The sequence below is a fragment of the Nesoenas mayeri genome (assembly GCF_963082525.1).
Source record: "Nesoenas mayeri genome assembly, chromosome: 1".
Lineage (NCBI taxonomy): Eukaryota > Metazoa > Chordata > Aves > Columbiformes > Columbidae > Nesoenas > Nesoenas mayeri.
Window position 1 is genome coordinate 85,769,871 of NC_137541.1, and position 17,402 is coordinate 85,787,272.

The 17,402-nt window shown below is 46.0% G+C and overlaps 1 protein-coding gene across 1 annotated transcript in view; it reads right to left on the bottom strand.

Moving 5' to 3' along the window:
• Window positions 1–17,402, bottom strand: part of LOC308042252 (rap1 GTPase-activating protein 1-like) — a gene marked incomplete at both ends in the record, with an annotated part of 106,859 nt that overhangs the window by 74,348 nt on the left and 15,109 nt on the right. Inside the window, 2 exons of the mRNA XM_080347509.1 lie at window positions 15,322–15,424; window positions 15,507–15,633. Coding sequence (XP_080203635.1) covers window positions 15,322–15,424; window positions 15,507–15,633 — 230 coding nt within the window. The remainder of the gene's footprint in view (window positions 1–15,321; window positions 15,425–15,506; window positions 15,634–17,402) is intronic.

Sequence of the window (17,402 nt, forward strand, 5' to 3'; positions counted from 1 at the left end):
TCACAAAACCCTTTGGACAACATGTGTGTCACAAACCCTATTCCACAGCATGTGTATTACAAAACCCTTTGGCCAGCATGTGTGTCACATACCCCAAAAGCAGTGTGTGTATCTCAAACATATGAACCCCCATGGACAGTGTGTATTTCATAAACCCCCATGGACAGTGTGTATTTCATAAACCCCTTTCGACAGTTTCTGTGGGTAACAAGCCCCTTTGGATAGTGCGTGTGTCACAACCACCATTAAACAGTGTGTGTGTCACATAAACCATTGGACCCTGAGTCTGGAACAAGCCCCAATGAACAGCGTGTGTGTCACAAACCTGACTGGACACTGTGTGTGTGACAAACACCCCTGGACAGCGTGTGTGCCAGAAACGACCCTGGACAGGCTTTGTGTCACAAAACCTTTTAGACAGAGAGTGTGTCTCAAACCCTATTGGACATCGTGTGTGTCACAAACCCCCCTGTACACAGTGTGTGTCACAAACATCATTGAACAATTTGTGTGTCACAAACACCATTTGACAGGGTGTGTGTGACAAACTCCCTAGACAGTGTGTGTGTTTCAAACCCGTTTGGACTGTGTGTGTGTCACAAACACCATTAGACACTGTGTTTTTAAAAAACCCCCCTGAACACTCTGTGTGTCAACACCCCACTGACAGCATGTGTGTCACAAACCTTATTGGACAGTGTGTGTCACAAACCCCATTGGACAGCGTGTGTGTCACAAACCCGATACGAGAGCATGTGTGTCACAAACACCATTGAAGAGTTTGTGTGCCACAAACCCCATTGGAGAGTGTGCATGTCACAAACCTCATTGGACAGAGTGTGTGTCACAAACCCCCTATACAGTGTGTGTATCTGAAACCCATTTGGACCGTGTGTGTGTCAGAAACCCCATTGGACAGTGTGTGTGTCACAAACCACCTTGACATTGTGTGTGTCACCAAACTCATTTGACAACGTGTGTGTCACAAACTGCATTGGACTGTGTGTTTACCACAAACCCCCACTGGACAGCGTGTGTGTCACTAATTCCATTGGACAGTGTGTGTGTGTTACAGACCCCACTGGACAGTGTGTGTGTCACAAACCCAGTAGGACAGCATATGTGTGTCACAAACCCCATTGGGAAGTTTTGTGTTTCACACAACCAATTGGACTTCATGTGTTTCACAAACCCCATTCTACAGTGTTTGTGTCGCAAACCCCATTGAACAGCGTGTGTGTCAAAAACCCCATAGACAGCCTTTGTGTCTCAAACCCCAGTGGACTGTGTGTCACAAACCCCATTGGAGAGTGTGTGTGTCACAAACCCAGTAGGACAGCATATGTGTGTCACAAACCCCATTGGGAAGTATCGTGTCACAACCCCCCCCTGGACAGTGTGTATGTCACAAAAGCCGTTAGGCCGTGTGTGTGTCACAAACCCCATTGGAATGTGTATGTGTCACAAACCCCATTGGACACTGTGTTTGTTACACCCCCCCTGGACAGTGTGTGTGTCAAAAGCGCATTGGACAGTATATGTGTCACAAACCCCTTTGGAAAACGTGTGTTTCACAGATCCCATTGGACAGTGTGTGTGTCACAAACACCACTGGATAGTGTGTGTGTCACAAACCCTTCTGTAGAGTGTGTTTGTTACAAACCCCATTGGACAGCATGTGCGTGTCACAAACCCATTGAACAGTGTGTTTGTCACAAACCTCATTGGACAGAGTGTGTGTCATAAACCCCATTGGAAATCGTGTGTATTACAAAACCCACTGGAGAGTTTGTGTGTTACAAAGCCCATTTGACAACTTTTGTGTCACAAAACCCTTTGGACAGAGTGTGTGTCACAAACACCATTGGACAGTGTGTGTGTCACAAACCCAATAGGACAGCACGTGTGTGTCACAAATCCCATTGGACAGTTTCGTGTGTCACAAACCCAATTAGACTTCATGTGTGTTTCACAAACCCCATTCCACAGTGTTTGTGTCACAAACCCCATTAAACAGCGTCTGTGTCAAAAACCCCATAGACATCGTGTGTCTGTCGCAAACCCCATTGGACTCTGTGTGTGTCACAAAACCCTTTGGACAGTGTGTGTGTCACAAACCCCATTGGAAATCGTGTGTGTCACAAACCAGCCCGGAGAGTGTGTGTCTCACAAAACCTATTTGACAACATGTGTGTCACAAACCCCTTTGGACAGTGTGTGTGTGTCACGCACACCATTGGAAAGTGTGTGTGTCACAAACACCATTAGACTGTGTGTGCGTCACAAACCCGATTGCACAGAGTGTGAGTCACAAACCTCCACGGACATCGTGTGTGTCACAAAACCTATTGGACAGTGTGTGTGTCATAAACACAATAGGACAGCATGTGTGTGTCACAAACCCAATTGGATAGCATGTTTGTCTCACAAACCCCATTCGACAGTGTGTGTGTCACAGACCCCATTGGACAGCATGTGTGTCACAAACCCCATTGGACATTGTGTCTATCGAAAACCCCATTGGACTGTGTGTGTGTCACAAACCCTTTTAGACAGCATGAGTGTCTCTAATCCCATTGGACAGCATATGTGTCACAACCCCCCCTGGACAGTTTGTGTGTACAAAAACCCATTGGACAGTGTGTGTGTCACAAACCCCATAGGAGAGCGTGTGTGTCACAAACCCGAATGGACAGCGTCTGTGTCACAAACCCCACTGGACAGTGTGTGTGTCTCAAACCCCACTGGAGTGTGTGTGAGTCACATACCCCATTGGACAGTGTGTGTGTTACGAACCCCCATGGACAGCCTATGTCTCACAAACCCCTTTGGATTATGTGTGTGTCACAAACCCCATTGGACAGTTTGTGTGTCACAAACTCCTTTGGACAGTGTGTGTGTTTCAGAAACCCCATTGGACAGTGTGCTTGTCACAAACCTCCTTGCACAGTGTGTGTGTCATAAACCCCATTGGAAATCGTGTGTGGCACAAACACCCCTGGAGAATGTGTGTGTCAGAAAACCCTTTTGACAATGTGTGTCACAAACTCCATTTGACAGTGTGTGTGTGTGTCACAATCCCATTGGGCAGTTTGTGTGTCACAAAACCCCATGGACAGTGTGGGTGTCACAAACATCCTAGACAGTGTGTGTGTCACCAACCCCATTGGACAGCATATGTGTCAAAATCCCCATAGACAGCATGTGTGCCTCAAACCCCACTGGACTGTGTGTCACAAACCCCATTGGACAGTGTGTCTGTCGCAAACCCTATTGGACTCTGTGTGTGTCACAAACCCCATGGGACAGCGTGTTTGTCAAAAACCCCCCTGGACAGTGTGTGTGTCAAAAGCCTATTGGACAGTGTGTGTGTGTCACAAACCCCCTAGATAGTGTTTGTGTCTCAAACCCCATTGCAGTGTGTGTGTGTCACATACCCCATTGGACAGTGTGTTTGTCGCAAACCCCCCTGGACAGTGTCAAAAAGCCCATTGGACAGTGTGTGTGTCATAAACCCTATTGGACAGCGTGTGTGTTACAAACCTCCATGGACAGTGTGTGTGTCTCTAACACCCTAGACAGTTTGTGTATCTCAAACCCATTTGGACTTTGTGTGTGTCACAAAACCCATTGGCCCTGTGATTGTCAAAATCCCGCCTGGACTGTGTGCAGGTCAAAAGCGCATTGGACAATATGTGTGTCACAAACATCTTTGGAAAACGTCTGTGTGTCACAAACCCCCTGGACAGCTTGTGTGTCACAAAGCCCTTTGGACACTGTGTGTTTGTCACAAACTCCATTGGACAGCGTGTGTGTGTCACAAACCCCATTGGACAGTGTGTGTGTTAATAACTCCAGTAAACAGCGTGAAACAAACCACCTAGACAGCCTGTGTGTCGCAAACCCCATGGGACTGTGTGTGTATCACACACCCCTTTAGAAAGCATGATTTTCACAAACCCGATTGGACAGCGTATGTGTCACAACCCCCCCGGACAGCCTGTGTGTCACAAAACGCGTCGGACAGTATGTGTCTCACAGACCCCCTAGACAGTGTGTGTGTCTCAAACCCCACTGGAGTGTGAAGGACGACGTTGCCCAGTCCTGCATTTCTCACGCGGACACATGCAAGGCAGTTCTGCTAGTAAGAGAGCATAGACAGTCGTAGGCAGTACTGAATGCTGCTCCGAGATACTTCTCACTTATAGCTAATGCTTCACAGTGGCCCGAGGAAGGACCCTCAGCAGTCAATCTACAAAGAGAAAAGAAACAGATCATGCCTAAAAGCGAAAGAGCAACAGGGCGTCTCTGCGCAAGCTTGTCCCTGATCTATGGCTGAGAGCAAACACTTGTGTGCTTGTCGGAGAGAATGTGTCTTGTCTGTAAGTGTCTGGGAGTTTTGCGCAGGTCAGTGTGGCTGGTTTGATAATCAACGTCTAGGATACCTGCAGAGCGGTCCCTGTTGGTGTGCGGCCAATGTGCCTGTAAGTCAGTCTGTGTTCCTAGCGCCTGCTGGATCTATCCATCGCTCCACACGCGTGTGAGTCCATGTCTTTCTCTCCACAAGCACGTGTGTTGATTTCGTCGCACATGTGCATCTGTGCTAGTGTTGAGCTCAGCAGAGTGTGTCTCTTGACACTTGGTGTGCGTTGGCTGTGCCTGTGTGTAACACAGCGCAGCCATGACTGCTCCAGTGAAGTGGGAGTCCAGTGAACAAGGAAAATCATCTAGGCAGACTCAAGAGAGGAAAACCAAAGAGGGATTGACGTGTGCTCGACAGAGACGGATTCCCTGTGCTGACAGTTCTCAGTAACAGGACAGGAAAGCAGAACTGTAGATCGATCGGAGAAATGCTTCCCTAGACGACATTTTGCAAGTGAACTGTGCGCGGCTTTCGGGAGTGTGCCTGGAGAGTGCCAAAACCAGCAGAGCCTGCATTCAAAAGCGGGTGGCTATGTGACAATTTCACCGGTGCGTGCAATCACATATTCTGACTGGCGTCTTTTATATCACAGCAGCAAAAACGTATTTGCGTTCAAGCATGTATCAGAAGCAATGTGTGAACTGAGGATCTTTTGGTATTTTCTCCGTACGGCATGCTTCGTGGTATCTTACTGCGGATCGCAGGTTTAGCGGTTTCTATACACGACTCGGTATAGGGAAAGAGAGAGCATGCGTGTGCCTTGATGCTCCATTCGAGCTTAAGGTGGAGTTTGTGTGTCACAAATCCCAATGGACAGTGTGTCACAACCCCCCCTCGACAGTGTGTGTATCACAAACCCCATTGGATGACGTGTGTCTCACAAAGTCTCCTGGACAGTGCTTTTTCAAAAACCCATTGAACAGTGTGTGTATCACAAACCCCCATGGACAGTGTGTGTGTCACAAACGCACGTGGACAGTGCATGTGTCCCAAACCCCATTAGAAAGAGTGTGTGTCAAAACCCCATTGGACAGTGTGTGTGTCATAAACGCTATTGGATAGTGTGTGTGTGTCACAAACCCCCATGGACTGTGTGTGTGTCACAAACCGCATTGGAGAGTGTGTGTATCACAAATCCCATTGGACAGCGAGTGTATCACAAACCCCATTGGAATGTCTGTGTGTCACAAACACCATTGTACTGTCTGTGTGTCAAAAACCTCATTAGACAGTGTGTGTCACAAACTCCCATGGACAGTGTGTGTGTCACAAACCACATTGGAGAGTGTGTGCGTCACAAACCCCTTTGTACAGTGTGTGTGTCACAAACCCGCTTGGACAGAGTGTGTGTCACAAACCCCCCTGGACTGTGTATGTGTTAAAAACGCCCCTGGACAGGGTATGTGTCAAAAACCCCATTGGACAGTGTGTGTCACAAACCTGATTGGACAGTGTATGTGTCACAAACTCCCATGGACAGTGTGTGTGTCACAAACCACATTGGACAGTGTGTGTGTCGCAAACACCCTTGGATAGTGTGTGTGTCACAAGCATCATTGCACAGTTTGTGTGTCACAAACCCCATTGGATTGTGTGCATGTCACAAAGCCCCGCTGGACAGTGTGTGTGTCACAAATCGCCATGGACCGTGTGTGTCTCACAAACCCCATTGTACAGCGTGTGTGTCATAAACCGCCATGGACCGTGTGTGTCTCACAAACTCCACTGGACAGCTTGTGTCTCACAAAACCGATATGACATCATTTGTGTCACAAACGCCCCTGGACAGTTTGTGTGTCACAAGCATCATTAAAGTGTTTGTGTGTTCCAAACCCCATTAGACAGCATGAGTGTGACAATCCCCTTTGGACAGGGTATGTATCACAACCCCCCCGGGCAGTGTGTGTGTCACAAAACCCACAGCATACTGTGTGTGTCTCAGACCCTTCTAAACAGTGTATGTGTCAGAAACCCCATTGGACAGCGTCTGTGTCACAAACTCTCCTGGACAGTGCATGTGTCAAAAAACCATTGGACAGCGTGTGTGTCTCAAACACCCGTGGATATCGTGTGTGTCACAATCCCCTTTGGAATGCGTGTTTGTCAGAAACCCCATTGGACAGTGTTCATATCACAAACTCCCATGGACAGTGTGTATTTCACAAACCCCCTTGGACAGTGCGTGTGTCATAAACCCCATTAGACAGTGTGTGTGTCACAAATCGCCATGGACAATGTGTGTGACACAAACCCCATAGGAGAGCATGTGTGTCACAAACCCGAGCAGCAGGCGCATTTCTGCAGATATCCTTAAAAGGTGTATTCTCGTGCACGCACGTATGCTTTTTTGCAGTACGCTACATATCAACAAACTTGTATACCCTCGAGCATGTCACTACATTTCACGTACGTCTTTCTGTCAAGAGACGGGAGTGGGCGCGCTTGTGGAAGTGTGCATGTGTGTGGCCAGGCGTTTGCTTTACTCATCGGTGCGTGAAAAGGTAGGTGCTTTTCTCTAGCTGCGTGTGCGTGCACGTGGCGATGTGTGCACACAGCTGGGTGATTGTGGAAAGGTTTCTGCGTGGTTCTCGGTGAGGAATCGTGTGTGTGCACGTGGAAAAAAGGGAAGGCGTAGCAACTAGTTTCCAGCGCTGAAGTAGGCAAAAGGCAAGCTTTCTCAAGCTATCCCTTTACACAGTCGTATAAAGCAAGCCGATAAGCCTGTGGCCGTCAAGAGAGCTACAACGAAGCATGCAGAACAGAGCAAATACCGGCAGCTCATCTGATCACACATCGTTTCGGATACATGCTTGAACGCAAATACAGTAGTGTTTCTGTGAGATTAAAGACGTCCGTCTTGAATATGTGATTGCGCACACCGATGCAATTGGTTGTTTCTACGTTCAGTCCAAGGGTGCGGGGCTTTCAGAACTGGGTCTGTGGAGACGTCTGCGGAGATGCCGCTGTCCGAACACGTACACTCCATTGTTTACCAAAACACAGGCAGATGCGTTTGACCACGTCGTTCTGCACGCACAGAGGTACCGCTGTTCGGAAGAGACAACGGAAACGCGTGTGCACACACAGAAGAAAAAGCGGACCGTGAGCCTTTGTGTGAACATGAAACAGCACTCTATACAGTCGCAGACACGGGAACGTGCCTCAGTGTAGTCACATCGCCACCAGCTTTTGAACGCAGGCTCTGCGGGTTTTGGCGCTTTTCAGGCACAGTCCTGACTGCCGCGCACACTGCTGTTCTTTCACTACATCACCTCTGCGGAAACATTTCTCCGGTCGATGTACCGCTCAGCTTTCTTCTCGTGTAACTGTGAAATGTTAGCGCGGGGAATCTGTCTCTGTCGAGCAAACGTCAATCCTGAATCGGTTTTGCTTCGTTGCTTCTACCTATGCGATTTTCCTTTTCTCTGTTCACTTGCGCACTCCTGACTGTGCTGTGTTACACACGGGCACAGCCAACGCACACCAAGCGTCAAGACACACACTCAGCTGAGCTCAACACTAGCGCAAGATGCACATGTGCGACAAAATTCACCCCCATGATTTTGGAGGGAAAGACTCAGACGAGTATGGAGCGACGGTTAGATACAGCAGGCGCTAACGAACACAGACTTTCAGGCACACTGTCTCTACACAAGCAGGGACCGGTCTGCAGATATCCTAGACCTTGATTATCGAGCTTGAGCACATTAGACCTGAGCGAAACACTCCAACACTTACAGGAAAGACGGATGATCTCCAACAAGCACACAAGTGTTTACCCTCAGCTATAGATCAGAGACAAGCCTATGTGCTCTTGGAAGGTCTGTGAGACCTTGGGATTTTGTGGCTCTGTATAGGTGTATAGGAAATGGTATGTGTAGAATGGTGTGAGATCACAACCGTGCATGTGTGTTCAGCTCGATTTATGATTGCAAGGATGGAATGAGCGTGTGTGAAACTTCTTTCTACAAGAGCTGCAGCAGGTGCACAAGTGTGAGTATCCCAGAAGGGCTGATGAGCCGGGTTGGAATGGAGGGGAGCACGTCCTAGGCAATTGTAAAGGAAAGAAGGAACATAGTCTGAAAGAGAAAAAGAGAGGAAGAAGAGGTGCTGAAGTTAGAAGCCTTTCCTTGCTAGCAGGAATTAGCGCAAGGTCCTTCAGATATGATTTTTCCCTGATACCACGCTCCGCTCTTCTTTGGCTAAATGACCTATTTGGAAACATTCTATATCACTGTGGGAACAGGTAGGTGCTTTTCCGTAGCTGCGTGAGCACGCAGGCGGTAGCTTTTGCACACATCTGTGTGTTTGTGGAAAGGCTTCTTTCTGCCTGCGTTTCGGTGAGGGAGCCTATGTGTGCATGCGGAAAAGAAAAGGGAAAGCAGTAGGCTCCAATTCTTGCATATTCATAACAATTTGGGGCAATTTTTCACATACCAAGCGTCTACAGGAGAAAGAATGGCCTAAAAGCAGGCTACTGATGTTATCTAGCGTCAATTGCAGGACATGCAGTCTGTTTCGGCGGAGATTCTGAGGGTCTTTTTATCTGTCTGACGATCTACCTCTCCACGCTGGCAGTTCTCCTCTGAAGCGCAACTGGTACACACTTACACGAAGAAAATTATTAGTTCCTTACATCCAGTAGATCTATTAATTTCTAGTCAAATATAAGCTAAGAACCCTGCTTCTATACAACTTAATCTTCTATCCGCACGTCCTCGTGCTGGAGGATCTAAAATTTGAAAAATATCCCTTCGTTCTGCAGGTGGTTAGAGAGCAGGTATCATGGCATTGCTTGAGGATGGGTAAGTCCTTTGTACCTTGTCCACAGTCTATATTGCTTCAGCAGCTTCCATTCCTATCGCATCTGTGTCCACACGCAAGCAGGGGAGAGGTCAGCTCCATATATGCAGAAACTCTTCCCCAAACACTCACACTTGTGCACATGCTTCAGCTCTTGTATAAATAAGACTCCAAATAAACGCACGAGCCTGTACACCCCATCGGACCGTCTCACAAGCGTGTACAAACACGGGACTCCGTTCAAAATTATGCACCACTACCGTCGTGTATAAAAGTACAAGCACGTCTATGTCTGTGCAGACTGACAAATTTCTATGCAGACGTTTGATACACGAATGGCTACACGTGCAGTCATATCGCACAGGCTCTGCTGTTCTTTCGCTAAATGACCTCTTTGGAAGCGTTTCTCGGGTAGGGCTACCTCTCGGATTTTTTTCTGGTATAACTGTGAAAAGTCAGCACAGGGAAAGCGTCTACATAAACACATTTCAATCCTGCCTTGTTCTGCCTTTGTCTCCTCTACCTAGATGATTCCCGTTTTCTCTGTTCACTTGAGGTGTCATGATCGTTCTGTTGTACACAGGCACAACCAACACACACAAAGTGTCAGCAGACACATTCACTTGAGCACAACACCAGTGCAGATGCACACAGGAGACGAAATAAACACCCATGTGTGTGGAGAGAAAGAGGGACTTACATGCGGGTTGAGAAATGGCTGGATTCAGCAGGCGCTAAGGCACACAGAGACTTTCAGGGACACTGTCTCCACAAGCACTGGGTCAAGTCTGCAGGTATCCTAGACGTTGACAGTCGTGCCAGCACCTGTGACTGTGCAAAACTACCAGACGGTGACAGGAAAGACACTGCCTCTCACACAAGCACATAAGTGTTTGCCTTCAGCTATAGATCAGGGACAAGCTTGTGAAGAGATGCTCTGTTGCACTTTCTTGTTATGACATGTTCTGTTCCGTTTCTCCTGTAGGTTGATTGCTAAGAGTCTTTCCTCAGGTGACTGTGAAGCATTTGCCATGGATGAGAAGTACCATGGCTCAGCGTTCAGTTCTGCCTATGTCTGTCGCTGATTCTTTCCTAGCAGAGCTCCCTTGCGTCTGTCCACATGAGAAATGCAGGACTGTACAACTGGAGAGATGCAGAAGCGTTCCAACAAACACCACAGCTGTACACTCATTTAAGCTCAAACATGAATGGAACCCACAACCAGGCACACGCACGTGGACAGACGAGTATTTATAAGCACAACTTCATTCACACACAGTTTGATCCCAAAACAGGAGCATATCTGGGGGTACCCTCCAAATGTGAAGCCATGTGTACGTGTGTGCAGTGTCTCCATCTTAAACAGACGTGTTTACCCTCCAGCATGAAAGTGCGTTTCTCGTACGTCCTCCTGCAAGTAGAAGTGAGAGGGCGTGCTTGCAGAAGTGTGCATGAAAAGGTAGGTGCTTTTCTCTAGCTGCGTATGCGTGCACGTATGGGCGCATATACCTAGATGCTTGTGGAAAGGCTTCTGCGTGTTTTTCGGTGAGGAATCCTATGTGTGTGTTAGTAACAGAACCAGTTTTACAAAACGTTCCTGAAATGATGAATCAGTTTTGTAAACTGTCCCTGAAAGGATGTTCAAGCATATCGTGTTCGAGTATACTCTTATCTTAACGACCTAGCTTTATCTTAGCCTAAATACGCATAGAGTGAGGAGAAGTACATGCAGTATCTCCGGAGGTTGAGCAAGTCAGCAGTTATCTAGCTATAGAAGTAGCTCGCCTGTGCAGTACCCAAAGGTGAAAGGGACAGAAGTGATGAAGACTACTTACTTCATCCTGAAGACCCCCTGAAAGACCACCAGAGGACACTGCACATGATCAAAATAGTTCCAAGATGTTGCAATCGATGTTGCAATCAATGTTGAGTAACCGTTACGTATCTTAATGAATATACGAATATGTATGTGAATGGACTGTATAAATACTGTGTAACTTAAACTGAGCAGGGAAGCCAGCTTTGGGTGTGAACCCCTGGTTTCCCAGCGCTGAAATAAAGCACCGCATATAACTACGCCTGTGGTTATGTGTCCTTATTGCTAACATTTTGGCGACCCAGGTGGGACCTCGTGGGCTGCTGAGGTGGGTCACGTCTCGATCCTGCTCCGGCTAGCACCGAGGTATTCTTGGGGAGTGCATCGGATGCGACTGACCCTCTGCTGCTCATGACGGACCTCTGACTGGTAAGAAGGTGTTTTATCTGGATTATTGGCTACCCACCTGGTCTGGTTTTGGTCTGGTAGCCTGCTGGTCAGGCATCTGGTAGCCTGCCGGTCAGACGCAATGAAAGCCACGCTCGGTTGGGCAGGGAGCTCCCGGGGTATTGCCTAGGCAGCCGTCCGTCAGACAGAGGGAAACCTCTGCGGGCTCGGCATCTGGTCTGGTTTGGTAATTTGTGTGCACCTGGTCTGGTTATTAGTGCTGCTCAGCACCTGGTCTGTAGTTCTGGTGATTTAATCTGTATTTACTGTTGAAACTGGTGATTTGATCCGTGTTTACTGTTGTTCTGGTAAAGTTACCTGTGTTATCTTTCTGTGTTAGTTATCTATATCCTTCTGTGTTGATACGTGCAATACAAAGATGTCACCATTAGATTGCCTGTTGAAACATTGGAAGGAGGGTGGATTCGGACAATCAATGAGTAAAAAGAAATTAACTGAATATTGTACTCGCCGGTGGCCTGAATATGACCTGCCTAGTGAAGTACAGTGGCCACCGGAGGGCACGTGTATGGCTATAGAAAACAGTAGCAGTAACGCTTTAGAATTGGATGTGTCGTGTCTTGCACCTTCGGAAACAGAACCCTCTGCACCTAAACACCTTAAACCCTGGAAACAATCAGCTGGTCCTTACCGAGAAAACCTCCCGGGAGTATGCAGATGCCAATGAATCCCTAAACATCTGCTAACCTCCTTTATCAGTTGTGCCACAAAATGGGGCCCCCTATCGGATGATATTCCTATTGGTACCCCAAATCTAGGGATTATTTCTTTTAATAACCATTTCACAGTTTCTTTTGCTTGGTTGGTGTGACAAGGGAAGGCTTCTGGCCATCCAGAAAAGGTATACACCACAACGAGTAGATACCTATATCCACGAGTTCTGGGGAGTTCCGTGTAATCTATTTGCCAATAATCCCCGGGTTGCATGCCTGTCTTAATTTTCCCCATTTCTATTTTTCTTTTTACTAGAGGATTATTTTTCAAGCAAATTTCACACTTAGCTGTAATAGACTTTGCCATTGTTAACATCTGGACCGAGATAATTTGTTTCCTTAGATAAGTTACCAATGCTTCTGCACCCCAGTGACACTTCTGGTGTTCTGTCTGAAGTATTCCTCTCATAATAGTGCTTGGCACCACAACTTGTCCATTGGTGGTTACATACCACCCAGAATTATTCTTGCTGGCTCTTACTAGACTTACAAGTTTTTCATCTTCTATGGAATATTTAGGTGGCTCTGAAGGTAATAAATCAATTGCTCTTACCTTCTGGGAGACAAGACCCACCATTGTTCTCACTTGCCGTGCCACCGACCGAGCTGTTTGATCAGCAAGCTGATTTCCCCCAATAATTTTCAATGTTCCACTTTGATGAGCTTTACAGTGCATTATAGCAACTTGTGATGGTTTCTGAATGGCATTAATCAAGTTCAGTATTTCCTTCTGGTATTTAATGTTTGTTCCTTGTGAAGAGAGCAGTCCCCACTCTTTCCAAAGGCTCCATGCACATGAACAACTCCGAAAGCATATTTTGAGTCAGTCCATATGTTACCTTTCTTGTTCTCACTGAGTTCCAATGCCCTAGTCAAGGCGATTAATTCCGCTTTTTGTGCTGAGGTGTTTGGTGGTAAGGGTTTGGCCTCAATTACTGTCTTGACAGTAGTGATCGCATATCCTGCATACCGTACTCCACTTCCCACAAAGCTACTGCCATCAGTAAAGAGTTCCCAGTCAGTTTCTGCCAGCGGGGTGTCTCTCAAATCAGGACGACTTGCATGGGTGTATTCGATGACTTCCACACAATCATGTTCCAGATCTCCTTCTTCAGTACCTGCACCCAAAAACTCCGCAGGATTCATTAGGTTAGTAATTTTTAGAACAACATCATCTTGTTCTGTCAGAATTACCTGGTATTTCATCATTCTGCTTGAGGAAAGCCAATGGCCCCCCTTTTGTTCCAATACTGTTGTCACCATATGGGATACAAACACTTCTATCCTTTTTCCCATAGTCGCAATCAGAATATCATCTACATATTGTAGCAACAAATACCATTGTCGAGGGATCATGATATGACCTTTTGTAGTCCATTCCTCGAGTTCCTTGGCTAGTTGATTTCCAAAGATGGTTGGGCTATTCTTGAACCCTTGTGGAAGGCGTGTCCAGGTTAATTGAGTTTTCCTCCCATTGTGTGGATTTTCCCATTCAAAGGCAATGGGAATTTTTGCTTTCATGGTCAAGGGGTATGCAGAAGAAGGCATCTTTTAAATCAAGTACAGTAAACCATTTATATTTCTCTTTCACAGATGTTAACAAGGTATATGGATTTGCAACTACCGGATAAATGTCCTTAGTGATCTGGTTTACAGCCCGCAAATCTTGGACTAATTGATAACTACCATCAGGTTTCTTTACTGGAAAAATTGGAGTATTATATTCTGATTCACATTCCTCTAGAATACCATATTTCAAGAATTTTTCAATTAGAGGTACTATGCCTAACCTAGCTTCTAGTTTCAGTGGGTACTGCCTCAACTGTACTGGCTTGGCATCTTCCTTCAGTTCCACTTTTACAGGCTGGGCTGGTTTTGATTTCCCAGGTATGTCAGTCCATCACAGCCTCCTCCACTGCTTGTGGTATTTTCACTACCAGGTTTTCTTTTAATAACAGAATTTGTCCTACCTTAGATTCTGGAATTTTCATTATCAGGTTTCCATCCTCAAATGTTATTACGGCATCCAATGTGGTCAATAAATCCCGTCCTAAAAGGGAAACTGGACAGTCTGGAACATATAAGAACTTGTGGGTTAATTCCTTTCCTCCAAAACACAAATCTAAGGGTTGTAGGAATGGCCGTACTTCTTCCTGCCCTGTGGCACCAACAATCGTTGTCGTTTTATGACCTACTGTTCCCTGTAAGGAATTTAGCACAGAATAGGTAGCCCCTGTGTCCACAAAAAATCTCACATCCTGGTCTCCCACTTGTACCGTCACTAAGGGCTCCTTATTCTGGGTATCCATTTTTGTGCTTTCATATAGTCAGCTGTCATTACTATACTCCCCCAGCACCATAGTTTGTACTGCATTTCCTACTGCATTTGGTACCCAACTCATGGAACCGGGACAGTTCGGGCATTCGTTTTTCCAGTGTCCTTGCTGCTTACAATAAGCACATTGATTTGAACCAAGCTTTACAACAGGTCCCAAAGGAATTCCCTGAACATTCCAAAAACCACGCCCTTGACCGTTTCTAATTCATCTACCACGGACTCCTGTTCCTACTCCCCCACCTTCTCCTTGGACAACAGGTCTTGCTGATAATGCCTTGACTGTTCCTTTTCTCTCTTATTATTAACTTTCCAGGCTGTTTCTAACATAACATCCAGATCTCGTAATTGTGCCCCCTCCAGTTTCTGTAATTTCTTTCGAATATCATCTTGAGACTGTCCTAAGAAAATTAAAGCTAACTGAGCCCTTGCTTGTTCTGTTCTTGCTTGTTCTCCATAGAAACACATGAACACACTCACACAGGAACACACTCATTCTTTGCAATCTACTGTAGCTCCTTCTGCAGTGTGTACAGCAATATTTATTCATGCTACTGGAACACACTTCCCATTCTCCATTCCCCGTTAGGATTTGCATTCTGGCTTCTCTCCCATTTCTCTCAGCCTATTATCTACCTATGCTTTCCCAAATCTCAAGGATGGCATACGAAAGATTTTCCAAAATGATTGTAGCTCAACATCACATATGTTTCTAGAAGCATAACCAGAGGATTTTTTCTGTTTTTCTTTCTTTCTTTTTTACCTGGTGAGCTGGAAGTACTGGGTGTGCAGTCACTGTCATCCAGCCACATAGTCTGAACCTTTGAATCCTGTTTTGGAAGGCCCTTAAGAGAGCACCTCAGCTCCTGGAGAGGGCAAAGAAGACGTGTTTTAATAAAGCACTTGGTAAAATCAGGGAGGGTAGCCTGTTAGAGTTCATACACCCACCCTGTCATTCTCCTCTTCCTCAGATGTTTCATTTTCCCTCAAACTACTACAGCAACTGCTTACACTGGATGAAGAACGTGAGAATGGCTGCATCACGCAGTATCCTGAAGTCTGACTCCTGAGCATTCTGTGAAATGTAAGCATTCAACATTATCAGGCTTATTGTTACACATAGGCTTGCACTTTTTGTGACATAACTTTACCATATAGTAGTCAGCAACAGGAAATTATTCATCCACAGCTAGTTTTTCCAATTCTGGTGAACTGGCTTGCATTCCTTAATTTCTAGTTGCTACTTCATTTAGTAGAAACACCACTTCTTGTTTCCATGCTGGATAACTATAATCAAAGGACAAGACTGAATTTTTAAGTCACAGACCTAAGTGTCTTCAAGCAGAGTGAGTCAAACCACCTGCATTTAAGCACTGTTAACCTCTAGACATTCATTAAAATCAACAGATGCCTTCACTTTGGAGATTAGAGATTTTAGAAGCCTAAATACAACATGTTGAGGTGTTAAACTGAGTATAAAGGCAAGGCACTACCCAGCCTCGGCCACCCACATCCACTCTCAGCCTATTGTGTTTGGTCTGGTGAAATTCCAGACAGTACAAGGAAGCTATAAAAGCACACTTTTCATGTCGTAGAGCTTATGAATTGTTACTGCTATGTTTCCAGACAGTTTTAACAGGAGGAGTAAGGAAAACTTAGAGACATTAACCAGTATTATAGAATTATTAACTAAGAAAATTCAAGGAAGCAATGGGAAGGCACAAACAAATTACTGAGATCTGCATTATTTTAGGATGTCTCAGTGCCAAGCCATTAGGATTGAGTGTCAAGCTCTTGCACAGACATGTCAGAAAGGTCCTCCTGCTTACAGATAGGAACATACCTAGGTGAGGATGCCCTTCCTGGTGATTTTGTATGTGCACAGCTGCCAGTAGCCAGGCTCCTGTAGGTCCATCCCACTAGACTTTTAGCTCCCACAGGGCCATTACAATAGGAACATTCAAAGCAAAATCTATTGGATCACTTGACTGCCACTCTCTCAAATGTCATGGTCACTGAGATAGCCATGATATATACCATGTTTCATATCTGTCAAAAAGGACCCTTTAGGTCAGCTTCTCCCAGCTCAGAATTTGGGATCCACTGCTTACAGTCATCTAGGAGAAAGAGCAGTTCATGAGGCTGATAAGCTCACATGATGGAAGGTGCACTGTGCATGTAAACCTAACATTTATGGTGAAATACTCACTGCCTGCAGAAGAGATCAACCAATAAGAGAGAGATGAGTGCTTAAAAATGTTAAGAAACCCAAAAAAGCTAGGAGAGGCAAGAAAGATAAGACACCTTTAAGATACTAAATATGTTTATTCCTTCAGAAACACTGCAAAATGTGGCCAGTCTTGACCTACAAGCAGTAATGAAACCTAAAGTCCCAGGCATATCACATGCCAGCATGCAACAGGGAGAACAGTAAAGACAGGGCCAATATAGGCCAAAGGTATTTCCTCAGGAGGTTAGGAAATATATTTTGGAGGAAATGAAGACCAACACGCTTCTCTATTGGCAGAGCAAATCAATAACATGAATTTAAGTGAGTTAGAGCCCAGATTTTTACAAAGTATCTCCTTCTCAGCACCCTTCCTCAGCAGGTTTCTCCATCCTCACCTACTGACCTATGTCATCCAAAGACAGTAGAGACAGAGGTGGAAAGATGTTTGTCTGCTCTTGCCTTCTGCAGGCGAAGCTGTTCTCTTCTGGCTCATCTGAGAAGAGGGGAGGGGAAGAGAAGGAGAGGCACTCAGCAGCAGCCTCTTTCCCTCATCACTAGTAGAGGCTGTTTCAATGGCTGCTAACTGGGCAATGGGAATGGGCTAGAGCCAAAAT